The 20,647-nt window shown below is 35.4% G+C and overlaps 1 protein-coding gene across 2 annotated transcripts in view; it reads left to right on the plus strand.

Annotated features, from left to right (window-relative positions):
• The window catches only part of PSME4 (proteasome activator subunit 4), an 84,699-nt gene that overhangs the window by 29,292 nt on the left and 34,760 nt on the right, over positions 1–20,647 (plus strand). For both annotated transcript variants that reach the window (XM_008531599.2, XM_070573889.1), the window contains 15 exons: positions 331–394; positions 942–1,016; positions 3,111–3,233; positions 5,132–5,224; positions 5,778–6,043; positions 8,412–8,598; positions 9,374–9,463; positions 10,220–10,284; positions 10,540–10,690; positions 12,812–12,910; positions 13,131–13,200; positions 13,878–13,945; positions 14,579–14,794; positions 15,234–15,391; positions 16,392–16,487. In XM_008531599.2, coding sequence (XP_008529821.1) covers positions 331–394; positions 942–1,016; positions 3,111–3,233; positions 5,132–5,224; positions 5,778–6,043; positions 8,412–8,598; positions 9,374–9,463; positions 10,220–10,284; positions 10,540–10,690; positions 12,812–12,910; positions 13,131–13,200; positions 13,878–13,945; positions 14,579–14,794; positions 15,234–15,391; positions 16,392–16,487 — 1,821 coding nt within the window. The remainder of the gene's footprint in view (positions 1–330; positions 395–941; positions 1,017–3,110; positions 3,234–5,131; positions 5,225–5,777; positions 6,044–8,411; positions 8,599–9,373; positions 9,464–10,219; positions 10,285–10,539; positions 10,691–12,811; positions 12,911–13,130; positions 13,201–13,877; positions 13,946–14,578; positions 14,795–15,233; positions 15,392–16,391; positions 16,488–20,647) is intronic.

Consider the following 20,647-nt stretch of genomic DNA (forward strand, 5'->3'; position numbering starts at 1 on the left):
GGAAGAACAGGTAGTAACAGGAAAATATTAAAGGAGAAAGGCAAGGAGAGGAAGGAAAAACTTGAGCAGTTGTTAGATAGGAGTGGACGATAATTGTTTGACAGTGAAGTAGAAATTTGATGACATTACTCTTTTTTAGCATAAATAGGAAGGGGAATATTCAGACAAAAATAGTCCTTTGTTCCATTAACTTTTTAACTTTCAGTATTATTTTTTCTAGGTTGTGTAGTTATCATTAAGAATAATAGATTAAAAAAATACAAAGGATACCTGGCTTTGAACCACTTTCTATAAGTCACTTGCTATTTATAACAAATTTTTCTCCTTCAGACTTTGGTTTGATGAATTAATTGGCCTTTGGGTTTCAGTGCAAAATCTCCCACAGTGGGAGGGGGTGAGTATCTCCCTTTTTTGCTATACTTTTTAGTTTGGAAATAAATATATCAGATCATTTGATCAGTAGCTTCAGTTCCCTGGAATTGGCTATTAGCCATGTTATAATCAGTTTTTAAAATGTTTGTCTGCTGTATTCTAACAGAGTAGGCATTTCATTTTTCTGGTTTTGTTAACATCTGGAAGTGCACACATGCGGTGGAGGACCTCGTTTGTCTCCTTGTATACCCTCACTAGCATGGCACTGGCTGGACACATAGTGGATACTTCCTATATGCTTATTGGATTGAAATTTCTTTTTCTGTTTGCATTGTGAATAATGCTTTGTCGTTTTCCTTTTTACAAGCATTTCAACTGCAGTTGATTTTAAATGGGTGTCAAGAATCAGAACTTACATTGGAAGATTTTTAAAAACTGAGTCATAAACCATATATTAAGTTGTACTAATAATGATTGCTGAATAGAACAAATGGATGAGAAAGAGGTGTGACTGTGACACTTAAAAACAACTGTATGTACTTAATTGTCTTTCTTTTGTTTGCTTTCAGCAACTAGTAAATCTCTTTGCTCGATTGGCTACAGATAATATAGGGTACATAGATTGGGATCCATATGTACCAAAGGTAATTAAGAACATTTGAACATAAAACAGCACTGACATCAACTTTATTCTTTAAGGAGACATGCTTTGTATCCTAATTCCTAATAGCACATAAAATATTTTTTGATTATTAGTAAAAAACATATAACTTACAGAGACAGATCATTTATTTTCAAAAAGTAATTTGATCATATCAAAGTTATCATAAATGTGTGGTTTTTGTCTTACCTATTCAGGGCATGAGGTATAAGTTTCAGAGTGAGTAATTTAGAAAGTAGTAAGTATATTATTCAGGGTGTCATACATTCATACCTTCCAACAAATTTTGTATATTGTATTTGAATGCTATTCTAGAGTTTTCCCCACTTTTTAGATCATATGATATATTTTCCTAGAGTGCCTCTAGGTGTGGTATTCCTTTCTTTTCTTTTTTGGTGAGGAAGATTGGCCCTGAGCTAACATCCATGCCAGCCTTCCTCCATTTTGTATGTGGAACGCTGCCATAGCATGGCTTGATGAATGGTGTGTAGGTCTGTGCCTGTGATCTGAACCTGCCAATGCTGCGCCACCAAAGCAGAGTGTGCAAACTTAGCCACTACACCACTGGTCAGCCCCTAGGTGCAGTGTTCTTAACATTGCATCTTCGATATTGTTTCACCTGCAGTAGAGTCATCCGGGAGCTTCAAGAGGACTGGCATGGGGCATGCAGGAGATTCTGATGCATACACTCGCAGGAGAGCAAGGCTAGGGAGTGGCAGAAGGCAAATGCTCTGTTTGCTTTTGCTTGTGCTGTCTTCCTCTATTGCTGGCCAATAGAAACTAAGGAGAAGTAGTAGATTTTTTCCACCTTCAGGCCCCTTACCTTTTAGTAATGACAAGATTTTTCTTCTTCTCCGCAAAGCCCCCCAGTACATAGTTGTAGATTCTAGTTGTGAGTGCCTCTGGTTGTGCTATGTGGGACACCACCTCAGCATGGCCTGATGAGTGGTGCCATGTCTGCACCTAGAATCCGAACTGGCGAAACCCCGGGCCGCCGAAGTGGAGTGCGCAACCTTAACCACTCGGCCACGGGCCGGCCTCAATGACAAGATTTAAAATATAAACTTAAAAGTTAATTGCATTAAAATGCAATTGTTAAATGACAGATTCAAATGCAAATTCTTTTCTTTTCTTTTTTTTCTTTTTTTCTTAAAGAAGATTAGCCCTGAGTTAACATCTGTGCCAATCTTCCTCCACTGTGCCATCTGTGCCTGCCTTATATGTGGGTCACTGCCACTGCATGGCTGTAGGTCCACACCCTGGATCCAAAACTGTGAACCTGGGCCAGTGAAGTGGAGCGTGCTGAACTTTAACCACTATGCCACAGGGCCAGCCCCAAAATGCAAATTCTTAGGGGGAAAAAAATCAAGTTGTTGTTAAAATTTTGAGAGGGAAAGTGATCCTCTAGAAGAGACTTGCATTTTGTGCATCCTTGGCATGGAATGAAAGCATAGGAAAAATAATTTTATGTGCATTTAGAGAGACAGGAGTCAAAGTACTTCATGTTTAACTGCAGCTACCTATGTTTTGCCCTTTTTATGTTTCGCTATATCTCATTTGTCTGTTTTTGGGTACACAGATACAGCTGCTTCATATCCATATGCCTGTGACCTCAGTGTGTCCTTAAAAAAAAGTATGTAGAGGGGCTGGCCTGGTTGTGCAGCGGTTAAGTGCGCATGTTCTGCTTCGGCGGCCCGGGGTTCACAGGTTCGGATCCCAGGTGCGGACGTGGCACCGCTTGGCAAGCCGTGCTGTATCAGGCGTCCCACATTTAAAGTAGAGGAAGATGGGCACGGATGTTAGGTCAGGGCCAGTCTTCCTCAGCAAAGAAAGAGGAGCATTGGCAGCAGATGTTAGCTCAGGGCTAATCTTCCTTAAAAAAAAAACAACCAAGTATATAGATATTTTTATATAACTTTTAAAGAATGAAAGCAGATTACTAAACAGTATGTGATTTTGCTTAAAAACTGATGAGAGTACATCCAATAATACTAATATAAAGCACTAAAGTTATTTAAGGAAAGAATTATTTGATACCTGTAAATATTTGTTTTTAATTCTTTTTTTCCTTTTAAAGATATTTACGAGAATTCTGAGAAGCTTGAACCTCCCAGTGGGAAGTAGTCAAGTATTAGTCCCAAGATTTTTAACAAATGCTTATGATATAGGACATGCTGTAATATGGATCACCGCTATGATGGTTTGTAATATAGTATATTTGCTTTATATAGTTCATCTAAATTTTGTGTTAACCATACAGAAATCCTGTACAATCACATAAGTCTATATTAGTGACTTAGTTGGTCACTTGATTCTTGGATATTTTCTGATGTAGTAAGCTTATGTTTATCAGACCCAGAATATAGTCATATGTACCATTTATAAATCTCCTTAACCAATGGACCATACAAATAGAGTCAGAAGTTTAGAGTTTTGAGAGATTCAGAATGTCTGTAACAGTTTTACAGACCAGGAACCAGGCTCGTAGATAAAAGGACTTTCCCAAGGTCAAATTGATAATGATAAAGGTAAGGTGAGAGTTCAGGGTTCTGCATATGCTCAGTATTAATGCATTGTGTCAGTGTCCACATAAAACATTACACTGAGCACAAAGCTTATTCACAAAGCAGTCTTAGTGAAGGAGAAGTATGAAGGATTATTTTATTGACACCATTGAAGGAAAGTAAAAATATATCCACATGCTTGGATTTCAATGTGATCTTTCAAATAAGAATATTAGAGCAGTTTTATACTGTAATTTTCTGGATTGTCATTCATATTGCTTCTACAGCTGTCTCCTTCTGTGTTTGATATTTGATATTACTCTGTGTCTGATATTTTCTCCCAGTTATGTGGTTTGGTTGGTTTTTTTGTGTTGGTTGTTTCTGTGGAAAAGGCAGAACGGTTGTGAGAAGTTTAGCTCTTAAATTTCATTGTAAGATTAAAAGGAAAAAAGGAATTCAAGCTCCTCCTGTTTTTGTTATTTCATTATTAAACAGAGGGGGAAACCCCGTTTTCTTGCTTCTATTCAATAGGAGCAAAAAAATTTGGATGTTTACTGTCTTACATAAGCCATGAGTTGGAACTTGTTTAGGAGCCGCAGAATTAGATAGTGATTAGTATCAGCCTTATCTTAATTAATAGTGCAACAGTGTTTTCATTGGCAGCTTCATTTTGTGTTAAATATGAATATTTAATATAATAAATCAACAATGCTAATTAGAATTTTAGAATTTTGAAAGTTTTGTTGATATTTTGCTATGGAATTATTATGGTCTCTTAGTGGTCTCTATTCTATGGTCTTAAAACCATAACTTTTATGGTCTCTATTCTGTATTGGGAAACATGCCCATAGATTTCTTTTCAGCTGGAAGACATGTTTCTAATGTAACGTGACATTCTACCTTAGGTCTGTGCCGTTTCTTGAAAGCAGATCATTTTGAGACAGGCAGGAGGTTTCAAGTTGTAGTCCTTTATCCCCAGGGCTGTTCAACTCGACAAGTTGAATGCTAGCTTTTCCTCATTTTTTCCCCAAGTTATGTTGTTGTTTGGTTGGTGCTTTGTGTGTTTTAGTGATAGATGAGTAAAAATGTTTTTCTTCTGAGTCAATATGTGGTCAAATATAACATGTTTAATCATTTAAAACATTTAGAAGTAATAAAATATTTGAATGCATTTATGTAAATCTCACTTCTTCATTTCTTGCAATGAGAAGTTCACTTCTCGAATCACTTAAGGGATGCTTTTTATGTCTGATGTTACCACTCTTGGTTGTTTTAAGATGATAATCTTAGTGACAAAAGTTATTCGACTGCAGAAGAGTAAAAAATAGTGTTATCCTAAATTGAAAGGTATCTTTTCAGTTTTCTAATTTGTTTTCAGTAAGTTGCCCTTATATTTAGTAGAATGTTTTAAATTGATTTGTATGAAGTTCATTGGGAAATTGTTTATGACTCTTATTTAGATGTAGAATTAAGTTTTGCCAGCAGGATGACTATGAACCACATTAAAGATTTTTATGTAGGTCTGGGCCTGTTAACGCCTTCAATTTTACAGTATTATGTGGGTACTGATATTTTTACTCTTTTATTTTAACAGGGTGGACCAAGTAAGCTAGTACAAAAACACTTGGCTGGTTTGTTTAATAGCATCACATCTTTTTATCATCCTTCAAATAATGGGCGCTGGCTGGTGAGTATGTCTGTTTTTCACTCTAGGATTTGGAGTTTTTCAATGTATGGTCACTTGTAACTATTGCCTGTTGTGTAACCCGTAATTGATTTTCTGTCCTTCATATAAGCTTTAGCTGTATGTAAGTGATTTAAGTTGCTGTTCATAGAACATACAGAAATAAATTAAGATTATACTGGTGTGGTAACTGGTGACAGATGCCACCTTTTGGCAACAAAATGTTAGCAAAAATGCCACAGAAGCATGGAATCTGACTTTCAGTTTTATTGTCAGACTTTTTGGTTTAAAGTGCCTGGTTAAAATGGCTTTTCATGTAATAGAAGAGTCTTGTGGTGCTAGAAATTAAAATCGAACTTTGAAACACATTTTTATTAGTTATTATCAATAGTTAATTAGTAAGTATTTTATTCTGTCTAGTTATGCTGTGCAAGTCTTTGTAATAAAATTATAAGAGCTGTTATTTTAAAAATCTTTACCTGGGTGGGTAGAGAGGAACCCTGAATATCTATAGAAAATAGAACCTACCTAGGACTTTTTGCTTCTGTGTCCCCAGAACAAGTTAATGAAACTACTTCAGCGGTTGCCAAACAGTGTTGTTAGAAGATTGCATCGCGAAAGATACAAGAAGCCTTCTTGGTTAACTCCGGTGCCTGATAGCCATAAGCTTACTGATCAGGATGTTACAGACTTTGTACAATGCATTATTCAGCCTGTCCTCTTGGCTATGTTTAGCAAAACCGGTAGTTTAGAAGCAGCCCAGGCTCTGCAGAATCTTGCTCTCATGAGACCCGAGTTAGTAATTCCCCCTGTACTTGAAAGGTAAGTGTAGCTTTACTTGTTTTGTTGAAGCCTCAGCCATGGCTAGGTTATTCTGGTTGTCTGTTGCCTCTACCCCTCTGTTCTGCTTGGTTCTCTTTTCTTTTCTGTGGCTTCTGTTTTGCTACCTTGGTGCTTATTCCTGTTTCTAGAGGAGAAGGAAGACATTTTAACCTAATGATTGGTAACTTGATGAAGGTTTATTGGAGAGAAAAGAAAATTGAAATGAAGTGGATCAGTATTTTGGATTATTTGCACATTTTGGGTCCGCAAGGTTTTCGCTCATAAATTGAGCTCTGGCTGTTTTTTCGTCAAAATGGGAGTGTCACTAAATATTGAGAATATGGCAGTGAAAGTGATTTTGGATTTCTCTTATTCCTTAGAATCAGTGATACAGAAGAAAATTTGGCTATATTTATTATTTTCATATATTGTATAACGTTGTGTGTATTGTTTTCACAGTGTAGATTTTATTGCATTCATTTTGTTTTGTATGTTGGAACAGTAACAAAAATAGTTCTCCATTTGCTAAGTGACTGTCACAATATAGGCTTGCTGTGCTTCCCAAGGGAGAGCTACTCTCAATTGTTTTGAGTGTTCCTGAGCAGATTAATTAAACTTTCTGTTATTCCTCTGTTGCCTGAATTTGAGCCTTATATTTTCTTTCTAAATGTCTTCATCAAAAGTAGAAGAAGAGCATCAGTTTTTAGAGCCCAGAAGAATCTAATAGTTTGAGTTCCATACAACTCAGATTTGTCCAAGGTGCTTAGTGACAGAGTGCAGACAGCAGCCTATTTTCTGACTCACTGTTGATCACATTTACTTGGAGAAGGGTACCCTGTTTAAGATCTTGACCAAAACAAGACCCCATTATCTTTATATGTGAGTTGCTTATGTTCTCTTGCCCTGTCTTTTTTGCCATAAATATTCAAGTTAAGTTGTACCTCACTTTCCCAACTTCTATTCTTGTGTCCAACCTTGGGGGACTGAAACTCTTCCAACACATATAACTTAATTAGGAAATGGAATGAGGAAGTTAGGCACTTTGCTCTCTGTCTTCAACCCCCAGTGTTCTTTGCTACTTGACCTCCATGTGGTAGCAGAAGCTAACAGTCAGTAGCAGGTCCCTTGATGCTCCTTGGAAAGAGAGACATTTGCCTCCATGGGGTTTCAGCTGCTTCCATAGTAAAATTTTGTTTTGGGGTGTTTTGGTGTTTCTTTAACTTCCTCATTGTTTTGCCTTATTTTAGTGTTTTCCAGCTTGTTAATTATGAATAGTGAGATAAGTTTAGTAGAAGGAACAAAGCTTATAAATACAAATACAGTTGTCCATCATGGTTTTCTTTGGTTTTCAATTTTTGGGCAAATTCAGTATCAGTATATTGAGTGAACTATACTTGACCAAGATAAAGATTTAATTGACAAAATTGACGATACAATGGCATTTTTTGAGACTCCTTCAATTGTAATTTTGTCCTATTTAGAAATGACATGGTTACCTTTTTTTGAAGATTTTTTTATTTTATAAAAGCAAAGGTCTTTATAAAAATCAAGTTGTAGAAAAAATTTTTAGGTACTTAGTTTTGTCTCCTAAAGATAGCCTTTGTTGAAGAGCTTGGTATATTTTGAAATAAGCATAGGTTTGGTTATTTTTTTAATCCAATTATAAATCCTCCCTTTTTTCCTACTTATTTCCCTTATTATTTACATTTTCTGCATAGGAGGAATTTCACTACTTTTTGGGGATTTTTTTTCCCTATAGGATAAATTCTCAAAAGTGAAATTGCTGGGTCAAAGAATGCATGTTCTTGGCTCTTAAATACTTAGTGATTAAAGATTACATTTGTCCTATTCCCCCCCAATTTAGTCACTGTAGTGTCAGGAATATTCTCATATATTTCTGATAGCAGATTTTCAATTTTAAGAGTGTAAAATAGGAAAAATTTCAACATTTTAATAAGATTGTTTTTCCTATGAGAGGGAGGAGTACAGTAGCTGTAACTTGTTATTTCTGAATTCTAGTAATCGCTGGCCATTAGATTGGATGCAGTCCTGTTGGAATGTGGAATGTGGATTAAAATGGCTGAAATAATAGAAAATCTACCAGTTTATGTTCGTTTTTTCATTGTGAAATTTGCGTGGAGTAAGGTGGCGAGGTAGCAGGGCATTGGGAAAACGTGCAATATAGTCTCTGTATCTTTCCTTTATTTGTGTGATTCTGTTACCTCTGAGAGCAAATATTCGCTCAAAATGTTCTGCTAGCTACAAACCTTTAAGCCAAAATGCAATTTATGAATTAAGTATATTTAATGTATTATGTATGTTTTATCTGTGATGGAAAGTTTTTTTAAATTCTGTTTTCAAACCATAGAACATATCCTGCACTAGAGACTTTAACAGAACCTCACCAGCTCACAGCTACTTTAAGTTGTGTAATTGGAGTTGCCCGCAGCTTGGTATCGGGGGGTAAATGGTTTCCTGAAGGTCCAACACACATGCTACCTCTGTTGATGAGAGCATTGCCTGGGGTGGATCCAAATGACTTTAGTAAATGCATGGTGAGCATATGTATGATTCTGTTTTGTATCTAAGTTTATAATTATGTAAATGGACATCCTGTTAATTTTTCTTCAAAGACTCTTTAGAACATAGTTCAATGTAAAATTTGTTAATTATAACAGAATTATATCTGTAGATGCCCAAGTTTAGCTCTCTGAACAGTTAGTTGATCTATGTAACGTCTTCCTTCGTAAGTAATTTGCTATAACCTGTGTGCATTTAATGATCGTATGTCGTAAAGGTCATTATATATTTACTATTTTCCTTAAGCAGAGCTATTAAAAACAATAGCGTATGAGTGTTTGCACTTCCCTTCATCTACACTGGTGATGGGGCATGATAAAGGTTACTGGGTATAAAAGTGCCAGATCCTACTTGCACACACATCTCCTGACTTAGAGCATTGTTCGTCTGCCCTCTTCCCCGGCCTCTAGCTTCTGCATTTGCATTCACTATTTACCCTTAGTTAATGCCACATTTTTAGCTCGGAGGCAAAGTAACTTCTCAGTGACAAAAGGTTGGAGAACTTTGTGTTTAAACCTAGTAAATAACTGTATGAAAATAAATTTAGTATCACTTCATTACTAAAGTAAAGCTAGTTAGTTGTGAAGAAGCTTAAAATGTTGAATTCTAAGTGAAAAATTTCCAGAAAGATTGTTGTGAGATTTCTATCAAGATAATTTATTTGGGTACTTTATTGCAGCTTATGGTGTACTTATATTTTTAAACTGGAATTAATTTAATTAATGTTAAATCTTTTACATCTTCCCACAGATCACATTCCAGTTTATAGCAACATTTTCCACTCTGGTGCCTTTAGTAGACTGTTCATCTGTACTACAAGAAAGAAACGACCTCACAGAGGTAAGGATGCTGTTTGGTTGTAAAAAGTTTGTTTAGCTGAGTTCTAATTCTTACTGTATATGCATAGTAATACTTGACAGTTTAAAAGCAAGTTTGAATATGTGCCAACAAACTAAAATTAGTGTTTTGTGACTAGGATGGTGTAAATGGAGGGCCAGGTCGTCGTTGGTAAGATAGTCTGCAGGGCACTCACCAAAGGGGGCTGAGTCAGTAATAGGCCATTTTTGTAAACAACTGAATCTAGGGCTGTATTTCCAGATTTTTGTCACTTTTCAACGTTTTGTTAAGCAAAGGTGGTGATGTTTTATTTTTCCATCTTCTTGTGATAGGAATCTGTTGAGGGGATCAGTGCCTAATGAAGAGAAATTTTCTTTATTACTGTCTTGTTCTTTTAGAACTATTTTCTTTATTGCAAGCCTTTTAGTACTTGACTTGTGTCGTTTGTATGTTTAAGTAGTAAGAGATCATCCTTTCCATACACACCAGCAATTTAAAAACTAATTGATAATAAAAATGGCTACTTGCCTTCTGTTTTTGGCCCGTATAAAATATGTTTATTACTTCTTATTTTTGTTCCCAGAAAGTATTTGATCACGTTGTTCTAAATTGATATGCGATTATGGTGCTGTTTCTCACAGTGCACAATATAATAATGTAGTGTTAGATCTATTTTGTAGGCTATCATTGAGTTCTGTTAGTTCACAGAAAAAAAGTCGAAGGCTGTTTTAAATTTTTCTTCACATTGGCATGTTGTAGGTGGAACGAGAACTTTGTTCAGCTACAGCTGAATTTGAGGATTTCGTCTTACAGTTTATGGACAGGTGAGCATGTACCCCGGAGCCACCCTTTATCTGAAATTCAAAAAGATTACTCCTGTCCCACCAACTTTAGTCTCTCTCTGTGTAGCAGCCTGTATATAAGTATTTCTCAAGTTACAAAATGACAGTAGATTTGTGAGCCATGTACATATTCAGTAGCTATCACTCGAATAGTTATGACAGTAGACTTTTATGTAATCATCTTCAAAAATGTTAATCTAGTTCTTAGTTGCTAAAATTATACTTTGGATTATTTAGATGCTTTGGACTTATAGAAAGTAGCACATTGGAGCAAACAAGAGAAGAGACAGAAACTGAGAAAATGACTCACCTGGAGAGTTTGGTCGAATTAGGTCTGTCTTCTACATTCAGTACAATCCTCACTCAATGTTCCAAAGAAATATTTATGGTAAGAATGCATTGCTGCAAAAATAAATTCCAATCTTATAGTTGTGTTTGATTCTTTAAAATTGAAGTTCGGGTTACTTTGTGTGTATATCATGCCAAGTGATCCTCATTATTTGAAAACTCCATATTTTTGAATTCACCTACTTGCTAAAATTTATTTGTAACCCCAAAATCAATACATGCCGCTCTTTTGTGCAGACGTGTAAAAGTGGCTAAAGACTGGAGTTCTGCATGTTCCCAGCTTAGGTCGAACATGGTGACGCTTTGCCTTTTTGTTTCAGCTCTCATGCTGGAAACGTGTCCTTTTTGCATCTATTTAGTGCCAGGTTTTTCACGTCGTCGTGCATTTTGTTAGTGATTTTGCTGTTTAAAATGGCCCCAAGAGTAGTGCTGAAGCACTATCTAGTGTTGTAAGCGTAAGAGAGTTGTGATGTGCCTAACCAGGAAAATAACACATTTTAGGTAAGCTTTGTGCAGGCCTGCGTTGCAGTGCTATTAGCTATGAGTTCACTGCTACTGAATCAACAATATATGTTATATAAGGCGTCTTTGAACAGAAACACATAAAACAAGATTATATATTCATCAGTTGATGAAAATGTAACCAGAGGCTTGGAAGAACTTAATCCTGTACTTCCCCTAGGAACAGTGTATTGTTCAGTATTTGCAAATTCAGTGCTCACAGCAACTTTATACATTACTACAAATAACAAGAATCTACTGTACTTTTTAAATTTACAACTAAATATTATTTGGGAGAAAAGTTTTGGAAATTGTTTATGCCATCACATGATAGAAATTAAATTCTAAGTATAACAATCTGGCAAACTATAGTGGATTAGAAATAGTTTGTCCTCATAAGGCATTCTGTAAATGTTCCATATTGGTTGATACCGGCAATGTGCAGTATGGTATTTAAGACCACACTTTATTTCCATTTCTGTTTGTTTTCATTATTCTGAGATTATCACTGTTAATATGTTTATCCTAGTTAAAAGTTAAACTGCCTTATAGCTGCATGAAATGTTTACTAAGATTATGTTAGTATAAAGAAATTAGGGGCCGGCCCAGTGGCACAACGGTTAAGTACCTACATTCTGCTTTGGTGGCCCGGGGTTCGCTGGTTCAGATCCTGAGTGCAGACATGGCACCACTTGGCAAGCCATGCTGTGGCAGGCATCCCATGTATAAAGTAGAGGAAGGTGGGCACGGATGTTAGCTCAGGGCCAGTCTTCCTCAGCAAAAAGAGGAGGATTGGCAGCGGATCTTGGCTCAGGGCTGCTCTTCCTAAAAAAAAAAAAAAAAGGAATTAGTGTAGGGGCTGGCTTGGTGGCGCAGCAGTTAAGTGCGCACATTCTGCTTCAGCAGCCCAGGGTTTGCCAGTTCGGATCCCGGGTCTGGACCTTTGCACAGCACTCACTGCTTGTTAAGCCATGCTGTGATAGGTGTCCCTCATAAAACAGAGGAAGATGGGTATGGATGTTAGCTCAGGGCCAGTCTTCCTCAGCAAAAAGAGGAAGATTGGTGGCAAATGTTAGCTCAGGGATTATCTTCCTCAAAAAAAAAAGAGGAAGAAATTAGTATAAATAATCTCTTGTTTAACCAAATTCTTTTGAAAGGAGTTTATAATTTTCGGCATTGTTAACCGATGTCTAGAACTCATTCTTTTATTCAGCAATTAACTTAAATTTCTGTGACCCGATTGTAAAATCATAGACTGCTGTTAAATCTTTTAGAGTGGAGATAGAGGTTTACAGTTTGTAGTTGTCAGAATGACAAACTGTAAAAGGTATTCCAAAAAATTCCCTTTGTTATATTGAATTTGCCAACCAGATAATTAAATTGCTTTTGCTTCCAGCAGCTATAATTTTGTGTAGTATTTCTGTAGCAATAAAATTTCGTGCCTCAAATGTTTTGTTCATATTAGGGTCTTGTGTAAAGATTATTCGTAGACATGAATGCAACATGATTAAGCAAAGCCTTACAAATTCAGATGGTTAAAAAATTCCTAGTTGGTTATTTTTAATATAGCCTGAATATTATTTTCTTTTATATTTCATAAGATGTTTAATTTTCTTAAAAAGGTTGATCAGACATTGTCATTTCTTACATATCTTAACAGGTGGCCCTTCAGAAGGTTTTTAATTTTTCTATTTCACATATATTTGAAACAAGAGTCGCAGGGCGCATGGTGGCGGACATGTGCCGTGCTGCTGTCAAGGTGAGTTTGTTTTTTTTGGACTGACGAATTAAGGAATCAGTAACTGACAAGTTTCTGTGGTTAACTATTTTAGACATGCTTGTTCTACTTAAAATATATACTTCTTCCAGTAGCTGCTTACAGCCCTTAGTTGCCACTGAAAATATTGCTGATGCATATTTTGTGACTGTTAAATAGTTGTGTCTTTCAAAAAAAGTTATTTATACAAATATGTTTTTAGTGCTGCCCAGAGGAATCTTTGAAGCTATTTGTTCCCCACTGCTGCAGTGTTATAACTCAGCTTACAATGAGTAAGTCATAAAGTTATTATTCTGTCTTTACATTTGTAGATAAAATCTTTTCTTGGTTTCTAGAATTCTGTTGGTGAAAGCAGATTCTTTAAGCTGTGCAGTATTTTAATTTTGCAGTGTTGGGGAAAATTGCTCAAAACAATGTATCATTGGGTTGACAGGTAGCTTAGAAATTTTCCTTTATCAAATTAACATGTTCATACATACAAGGACCATCCAGAGGTTGCTATCAAAAATATCATTATTTGGGTCGACCCGGTAGTGTAGTGGTTGAGTTCGCATGCTCTGCTTTGGCAGCCCGGGGTTCATAGGTTTGGATCCCAGGTGCAGACCTGCACATTGCTTATCAAGTCATGTCGTAGTGACCTCCCACATACAAAATAGAGGAAGATTGGCAAAGGTGTTAGCTCAGGGCCAATCTTTCTCACCAAAAAACATAAAAAATATAAAGAAATCAGTTATTTTGTGAGACGTGGAGGGGCAAAAGTCCTGGTTGATGTGTTTATTTTCTTGAAAATTGTTTCCACTTCCTCTGGAGCAAGTTTAGCTTTATGAAGAAGAAATGAAAGTCCTCCCTAAAAAGAGACTTTTTTCAGCTATTAGAAATGTTAATATTAAAAATGATGCATTTAGTTGGATACCTATTTTTCCCCCTGACACTGTTTTGCCATTTCTAGATGATGACGTATTAAATGAAGAAGAGCTAGACAAGGAGTTGCTATGGAATCTTCAGCTTTTGTCTGAGGTATTGTCAGTCTTTGGAATAAGAAAATATTACTATGAAAGTGTTGACTTATTTTAGGATTTATCCTTTTTCTGAAAAATTGACTTTAAAACAGATAAAGAGTCCTGTGTTTTGGAAATTTCTTGATGTGGCTGCAAAAAGTCAGATCTCTCATTCTCTTGTTAGCAAAGGAGTGTGGGTAATTGTTGATTACTTCATGTTCAACACTATTCTTTTTACTGATCAATGCTAATATGGATAACTCATTACTTGAAAAATTTTATCAGACTGGGCAATTTTTTTTTCCCTACATTCCAAAATTGGCCACCAGTGAAACTTCAGTTTCCTTTATGGGTTAGTTCAGGAACCAAAGAACAGATACATCCAATTAAGTAAGTTTTGTCTCTTTAAGGAGATAGATGCTTTTGAAAAGAATGTTACTGTGGCACATGAGGGCCTAAACTCAGAAAATGTGTCTTAATTTTAAAAAAGAATCAGTTGTTAGAATATTACTGAAATAATCCTAAAATGAATTACAGTCACTTTAAGAAACACTGTTACACTACTTTCGTGGTCATACATTGACCTTTGCATTAATTGTTGATTCTGATCTTTTAACCAAAATGTCTTTAACTGTTTTCTTCCTCTTTTTAGATTACTCGAGTGGATGGGAAGAAGTTGCTTCTTTATAGGGAGCAGCTTGTAAAGATCCTCCAGAGAACCCTGCATTTAACCTGTAAGCAGGGTTACACTCTGTCTTGTAACCTTTTGCATCACCTTCTTCGTTCTACCACACTCATCTACCCTACGGAGTACTGCAGTGTGCCAGGTGGCTTTGACAAACCTCCTTCTGAATACTTTCCTATCAAGGCAAGCGTTTTCAATAATTTAGGATGCAGGGATATATTGGGGTTATTTTTCTAAGGGATTGAAAGTGTGGATTTATTTTTCTTGTACTTAAAGGTGTCACTTCTTTATTTTTAAGGTAGGTTATTAAAACTTACTGGAATGCTTTAAACCTGCAAAGTGCAACATAGCACTGGCGCTAACTCTAGTTTTCTTTTCTGTTTGTATGTGAAATGATTTGGTATGACATGTCTAACCTCCACAGTTGCATTTTATTGGGGAGCTCAGTAGCCTCACATACACTCACTGTTACTCTTTTAGTAAATTCATATTTGAGTGCTCTTCAGGGAGACCTTTTCCAAGAGTGATAATGAAGGGGTAATATGGTGTTTTCATGTCATTATATGTATATGTTCTTTTTTTCTACTGCTCAACTTTCTGAACAAACCTTCTTCTTTTCTAGGACTGGGGTAAACCAGGCGACTTGTGGAATCTGGGAATCCAATGGCATGTTCCTTCTTCTGAAGAAGTGGCTTTTGCCTTCTTTCTCTTGGACTCTTTCCTTCAGCCTGAGCTCGTCAAACTCCAGCGTTGTGGGGATGGGGAACTTGAAATGTCTAGGTTAGTTTTCTTTTACAGTCAGTTATATGGTTGCAGACTAAATCTTTCTGTGTCTTTCTTTCTTTCTCTCTCTCTGTGTGGCATATATGACGTATTAATTTTTAATGTGTTTTGAAATCTGCCATAATTATAGTTAGAAAATCATTTAATATGGTGTTGTATAACAGAAATTTTGTCATGATATTTAAACATTTTAAATAGAAAAACTCTAGATTGCTTTTAGTGTCTTCTACTTAGCAATTTCACTTGTGCATCTTTGGGGAAGCGTGTGTAGGTATGCCACTCTTGAAAGGAAATGCTTACTTCTCTAGATTCAGCTTACATTTTATTGGGTTGTTCTTTTTAGTAATTCATGTTATTGACAGTAATGTTGCTTAGAGAAATATTTATATGAGATTATTTTGTTTTCTCTCCCAGGGGACTTTAACAAGAAACAATTATTAGAGACCATTAGACTTTTATAGTTTGAATCTTTGATAGTTCCTGTAACAATAGTAAGAAAATTACTCTGTGTGAAACGTGAGGAAGTTTTAATGAGCAAATTCAGTACGAATGGGCTTGGAGAAGGGAGAAGTATGGGTGACTTAGGTCGCCTAGCTGGTACCCTGAACTGCTCTTGGGAGTAAATGTTCAGCTGGTCCATTTTTAAAAGATGGAAAATGCTGGAAGATCTCTAATGCTGTTTTTCCTTTTAGTGGTAGTGATCTTTGAGTAAACAGGCGATTAAATTCAGAATTGCTTCATGAAGGGCAATCAGTTGTTATTTGTGATTATTTAGAGCCTGTTTGAATGTTAACAGGTCTAGTATTACCAGTAAATATGCTTAATTACCTTTTACTATTATGTGGGTAAACTGAAGACGCTTGCCATTTCTTTGCCTTAATTTTGTATATCCCCACTTGATAAAATTTTTGTATGTCACCCTAGACTGTAGAAGTCTTTCTGTTAAATAAGGATTTGGAGTCTTCTAAAATATGCAGACATCTTGTATCTTTTCTAGAGATGATGTTCTACAGAGTCTGACTATAGTGCACAACTGTTTAATTGGCTCAGGAAACCTCCTACCTCCGTTGAAAGGAGAGCCGGTTACTAACTTGTAAGTAAAAATAGCCACTTTACATATTTTGCTGTTTTGCCATTTGGCATTTATTTTAAATCTTAGTCACATAATGAGTCACTGGTTTTGTTATTGGTGTTGTTTCTGTATCACTTTAACCTTTTTGTCATTGTTAGGCCAAAAATACCCAAGGCATAATTTAGGTTTATAAACTTTAAGGTTTTATGCAGATTTTCATATGGTACCAGGATAGAATAACCAGTGTTAATCAGTTTAAAAATAGCGACTTGGAGATATTAAGTTCACCTGTTAGTATACTGAGTTAATTAAGAGAAATAAACTCTTTACAAAAGAACGAAAAGCACTCTTTTTGTCTACAGTCAATGTTGAGTTGGGATTTTGTGGCCAAAAAATGGGAGTGTTTTTAATAAAAATTTGTTCAGTGTTATTCATTGTAATTTTGAACTCTTTAGATCTCCCAAGTTGCTTTTATGAATTTAAGTGCTTTTCAGAGCATTACTGTTTTGAATGGATGTCTTGATTTAGCCCAGTGTTAGTGCTGCCATTTAAGTTGAAAAAATTGAGTTGAAAGGAAATCAGCAGTATATAACTTTAGCTCAGTTATTGCGTATGTAGATGCTAGTTTCGGTATACCATCTGAGGTTATTTTCTCTCAACACCAATGTCTTGTTGCCGAACAAGTTAATGAAAATCACATAAAAACGAGTAAGTAACCCCTGTCCCCTCATAAAACACAAAGGGGAGAATTATTTGTTGATTTTGCAACAAAAACCTTAAAAAGCTTCAAGGAGTGGTTTTAAAGTGTGGCTTGTTTTTACCATATTTTATATAATTGTTTGGAGTCATACTTTTTATAATTCCCGCTTATTTCACTCTAAAAACTGTTTCTAGGCATTGAACTTTAGATTGCTCATTAGATTTCAGAGGGAGAAGTTAGGGTCATTTCAGGTAAGGAAGTCTGTATTAAGTTTGCCTAGGAATTTGCTGGATTCTTTTAAAGAACTTGTTTTTCATCAGTTTTTATAGTTTGACATATGAGCAATTTTACCAAAATTCCTTTTTCTTAAGAGAGATTAATTTTACAGTATTTAAAAATGATATACCTACAGAAATGGTTTTGATTTTTCTCATGATCTTAACAGTGTGTAATACAGTACGAACTTCTTTATGGCATGCTAAGCTGTTTCATACATGACAGATTTGTTCCATCAGTAAGTTTAGTTCTGCTTGAATGTGTTGACAGTGAGAAGTGTGATCATTTAATCCAATAATTTATCTAAGAGGAAAAGCATGTGTCTTCTGTGTGTATTAGACTTTCAGTATTGAAGGATCATTAGGACGCACTCCTGAAGGGACAGCTCAGGAGGCTTAGAGCTTTCCATTGCAGTTCATGTCAGCATGTAGCCATGTGTATGCCATGTGCATATTATAGTTAACTGTGAATTGAAGCAAAGCCTTTATCCTTTGAAATAAATGTGTGTCAGGACAAAAGTTCCATATATTTAGTTATTATAAAGCCATTTAGGTTTGTTTATAATCAAATGCATTTTCAATAAGGAAAAGAATGCCATGTTGTAAAAATTTTATGAATGCCGTGGAATATAAATAAGTAGATTGTTAGCCTACATTACTATACATTATAAGCTATAAAATTGATCCTGAGTATCCTTTCTAGGTTTTTCCCAGAAAAGTTGAAAGAGAAAGATGATTCAGACTGAAAAGTTTTGTTTTAGTTTTTACTTTTAGATTGAAAATTTAATATAAAACAAAATGAAGTGATACAAAATTATATTTAATAGATACATAATGTTTACATATTTGAAAATATAAAATGTTTTCTTGTATATTTAATAATATATAATGAAATAAAATATAAAACAGAAAGCTTCACTTGTTTTAATCATTGAACAATACACATTTTAGGGTTCTTTATAGTTAGTGCATGTAGGCGGGATAATGATTATACAAAGTAGAGTTAAAGATGAATGAGCAGCCCTTTGCTTTTGAATTGCCAAAATGAGGGAGTTTATGAAGTCTTCCCTGAGCTTTTAAATAGGTCTTAACAGAATCCTCTCCATTAAAACCAGTTTCTAACTGGTATCACAATCGCCTGAAATTTTAGTTTATGTTGGCAATGTGTGACTTTTTTACATTTATTTTCTTTATATAACAGTTAGACTTTTTGCAGATAGTAAATTAGTTCTCACTAAAGTATCCTAAAATAAAGTTAGCCTTTTAAGTTTCTAAAGTGCTTATTCTAGTATAGGTCAATAATTGTTAAAATCTTCTAAATGTAAAGTGATTTGAAAAAACTAACCAAATAATTGCAATTTGATGGTGCCATTGTTCTGTGATGTTAAATCACACTGCCTTGTGAAGAAAGAATATCAGTAGCATAATTCCTGGGAATTATCAGCAGGTCAATTTGATACTAGTAGATGAAAAGCAAACTCTTTACTTTGGACATTAATTACTCCATAGAAAATAGAGTAAAAGGTACCAGGAGGGGGAGACAAGGAAATATATGATTGTGACAGTTGCTTTAGAGTAATGCCTAAGATGCCTGTGGAAGTCACTCCTGTTAATAACAATTTGGCTGTGGTACTATGGGACATTATGCATTTTCTGAAATACCAGACCAGTTTTTGGAAGCACATAGCAACTCAGACAATTCTTTTTTTAAATTTAAACTCATAATATAAATCTCAATTAGGTAAAGTAGTCTAGCTGCTTTAATTTTTTTTGTCAAATCACTCATTAAGTTTGCCTTGCGCATGTGTTAGTAGTTGTCTTCTAGGAAAATTGCAGTAATGAAAAAATGAAAATGTAGTATAGCTTTATTTTCCTGCAAGAAAATCTAACTTAGTTCCTAATACAGTATATGGAAGATAGTCTTAAAATCCATTGTTTAGGGAAATGTCTACTAAATGTGAAAACCAATTTTCTGTGATTATGTGATTGGGGACTGACCCCCAAAAAACCAAAAAACCGGAAACTTAGATGAGTTCATTGTCCTAAGTATAAAGTAAATGATATATCTAATGGTGTCTGCATTGTACTTTTTGGCCTTTAGCAGTCGTAGGGTTACTAAATATCTTGTACGTACTATAAATTTTGTTGTTTCAATGGATAAAATAAGGTCCCTTGAGGGTAATTTAGGGTAAATTTTTTTAATTGAGTACAGTTTTAATTTTTAACAGTTTTGTCAGATACCAAGGTTGCTGAATTAATCTTAAAATGGAATCTCTCTATTTTGCTCTTGGAACCTTTAGTTAATCATTTAATAGAAATATTTGTGGTATAGTTTATACTCACAGTTCTACTAGATGTGGAAGTTGGATTATGTCTTTCCAGGGTCACACAGGAATTTTGGACACTTGCCTTTAATCCTCAAGTTGTCATTAATTTTCCTTTTGCAGTATACTCTTTATAATCTTTTAGGTCTAACCAGCTATTACAGGATGCAAAAAAAACTAACATCTATAAAAACAGGGTTACTCAAGGTAGAGGAGTCATCATTTTTCATCTTAAATATTTCTTCTTTACTTTGTGCCCCTTTCCTCTGATAGATCTGTTAAGTCATTCTTAGTTAAATCATTCTTAGGATCTCAGCTTTTACTAACTTTTCACTCAAAAAAAATTCATACTTAAGGTCTAAGAGTTGAGACCATTTCATTAATATGTGAAAGGATGTGTTGTTATGCGATGAGGGGCAGGGCTAGCTAACCTCTCTTGGCACCTCCAGGAAACTACCCAGCTCTGCTGGGGGAGCTGCACACAGAAAAGGAAACAGTTACTACTCCACGGTGAGTAACCCTGTTTTCTCCTTATTTCACCTTCTGACTGTTTTCATTGATTTTTAAAAGCTTGTGTGTCAGACGTGGAAATAGTTCTTATGCTCAGAGTTAATTTTAAACCCAGCAGTGTGTAACATTTCTCTTTACTTAGCAGCCTTTTGTTCACCCGGTAGAGTAAGAGCCAGCTTTTCCCTTGTGTTGATAGCTATTATTGATGCCTAGGATTGAATTGGATAACAGAACACAGAAATAGGCCAATTGTCCCTTGTGAAAGAGTTGTAACCTTGAGTGGAAGAAAAATCTATGAGTGGCTTAGTTTTGTACTTTTAGGTTTGTGATCATTGGCGGGGGGAGGGATCACTGGGAAGCGTACATTGTCCT

Source organism: Equus przewalskii, chromosome 14 (assembly GCF_037783145.1).
Source record: "Equus przewalskii isolate Varuska chromosome 14, EquPr2, whole genome shotgun sequence".
NCBI lineage: Eukaryota > Metazoa > Chordata > Mammalia > Perissodactyla > Equidae > Equus > Equus przewalskii.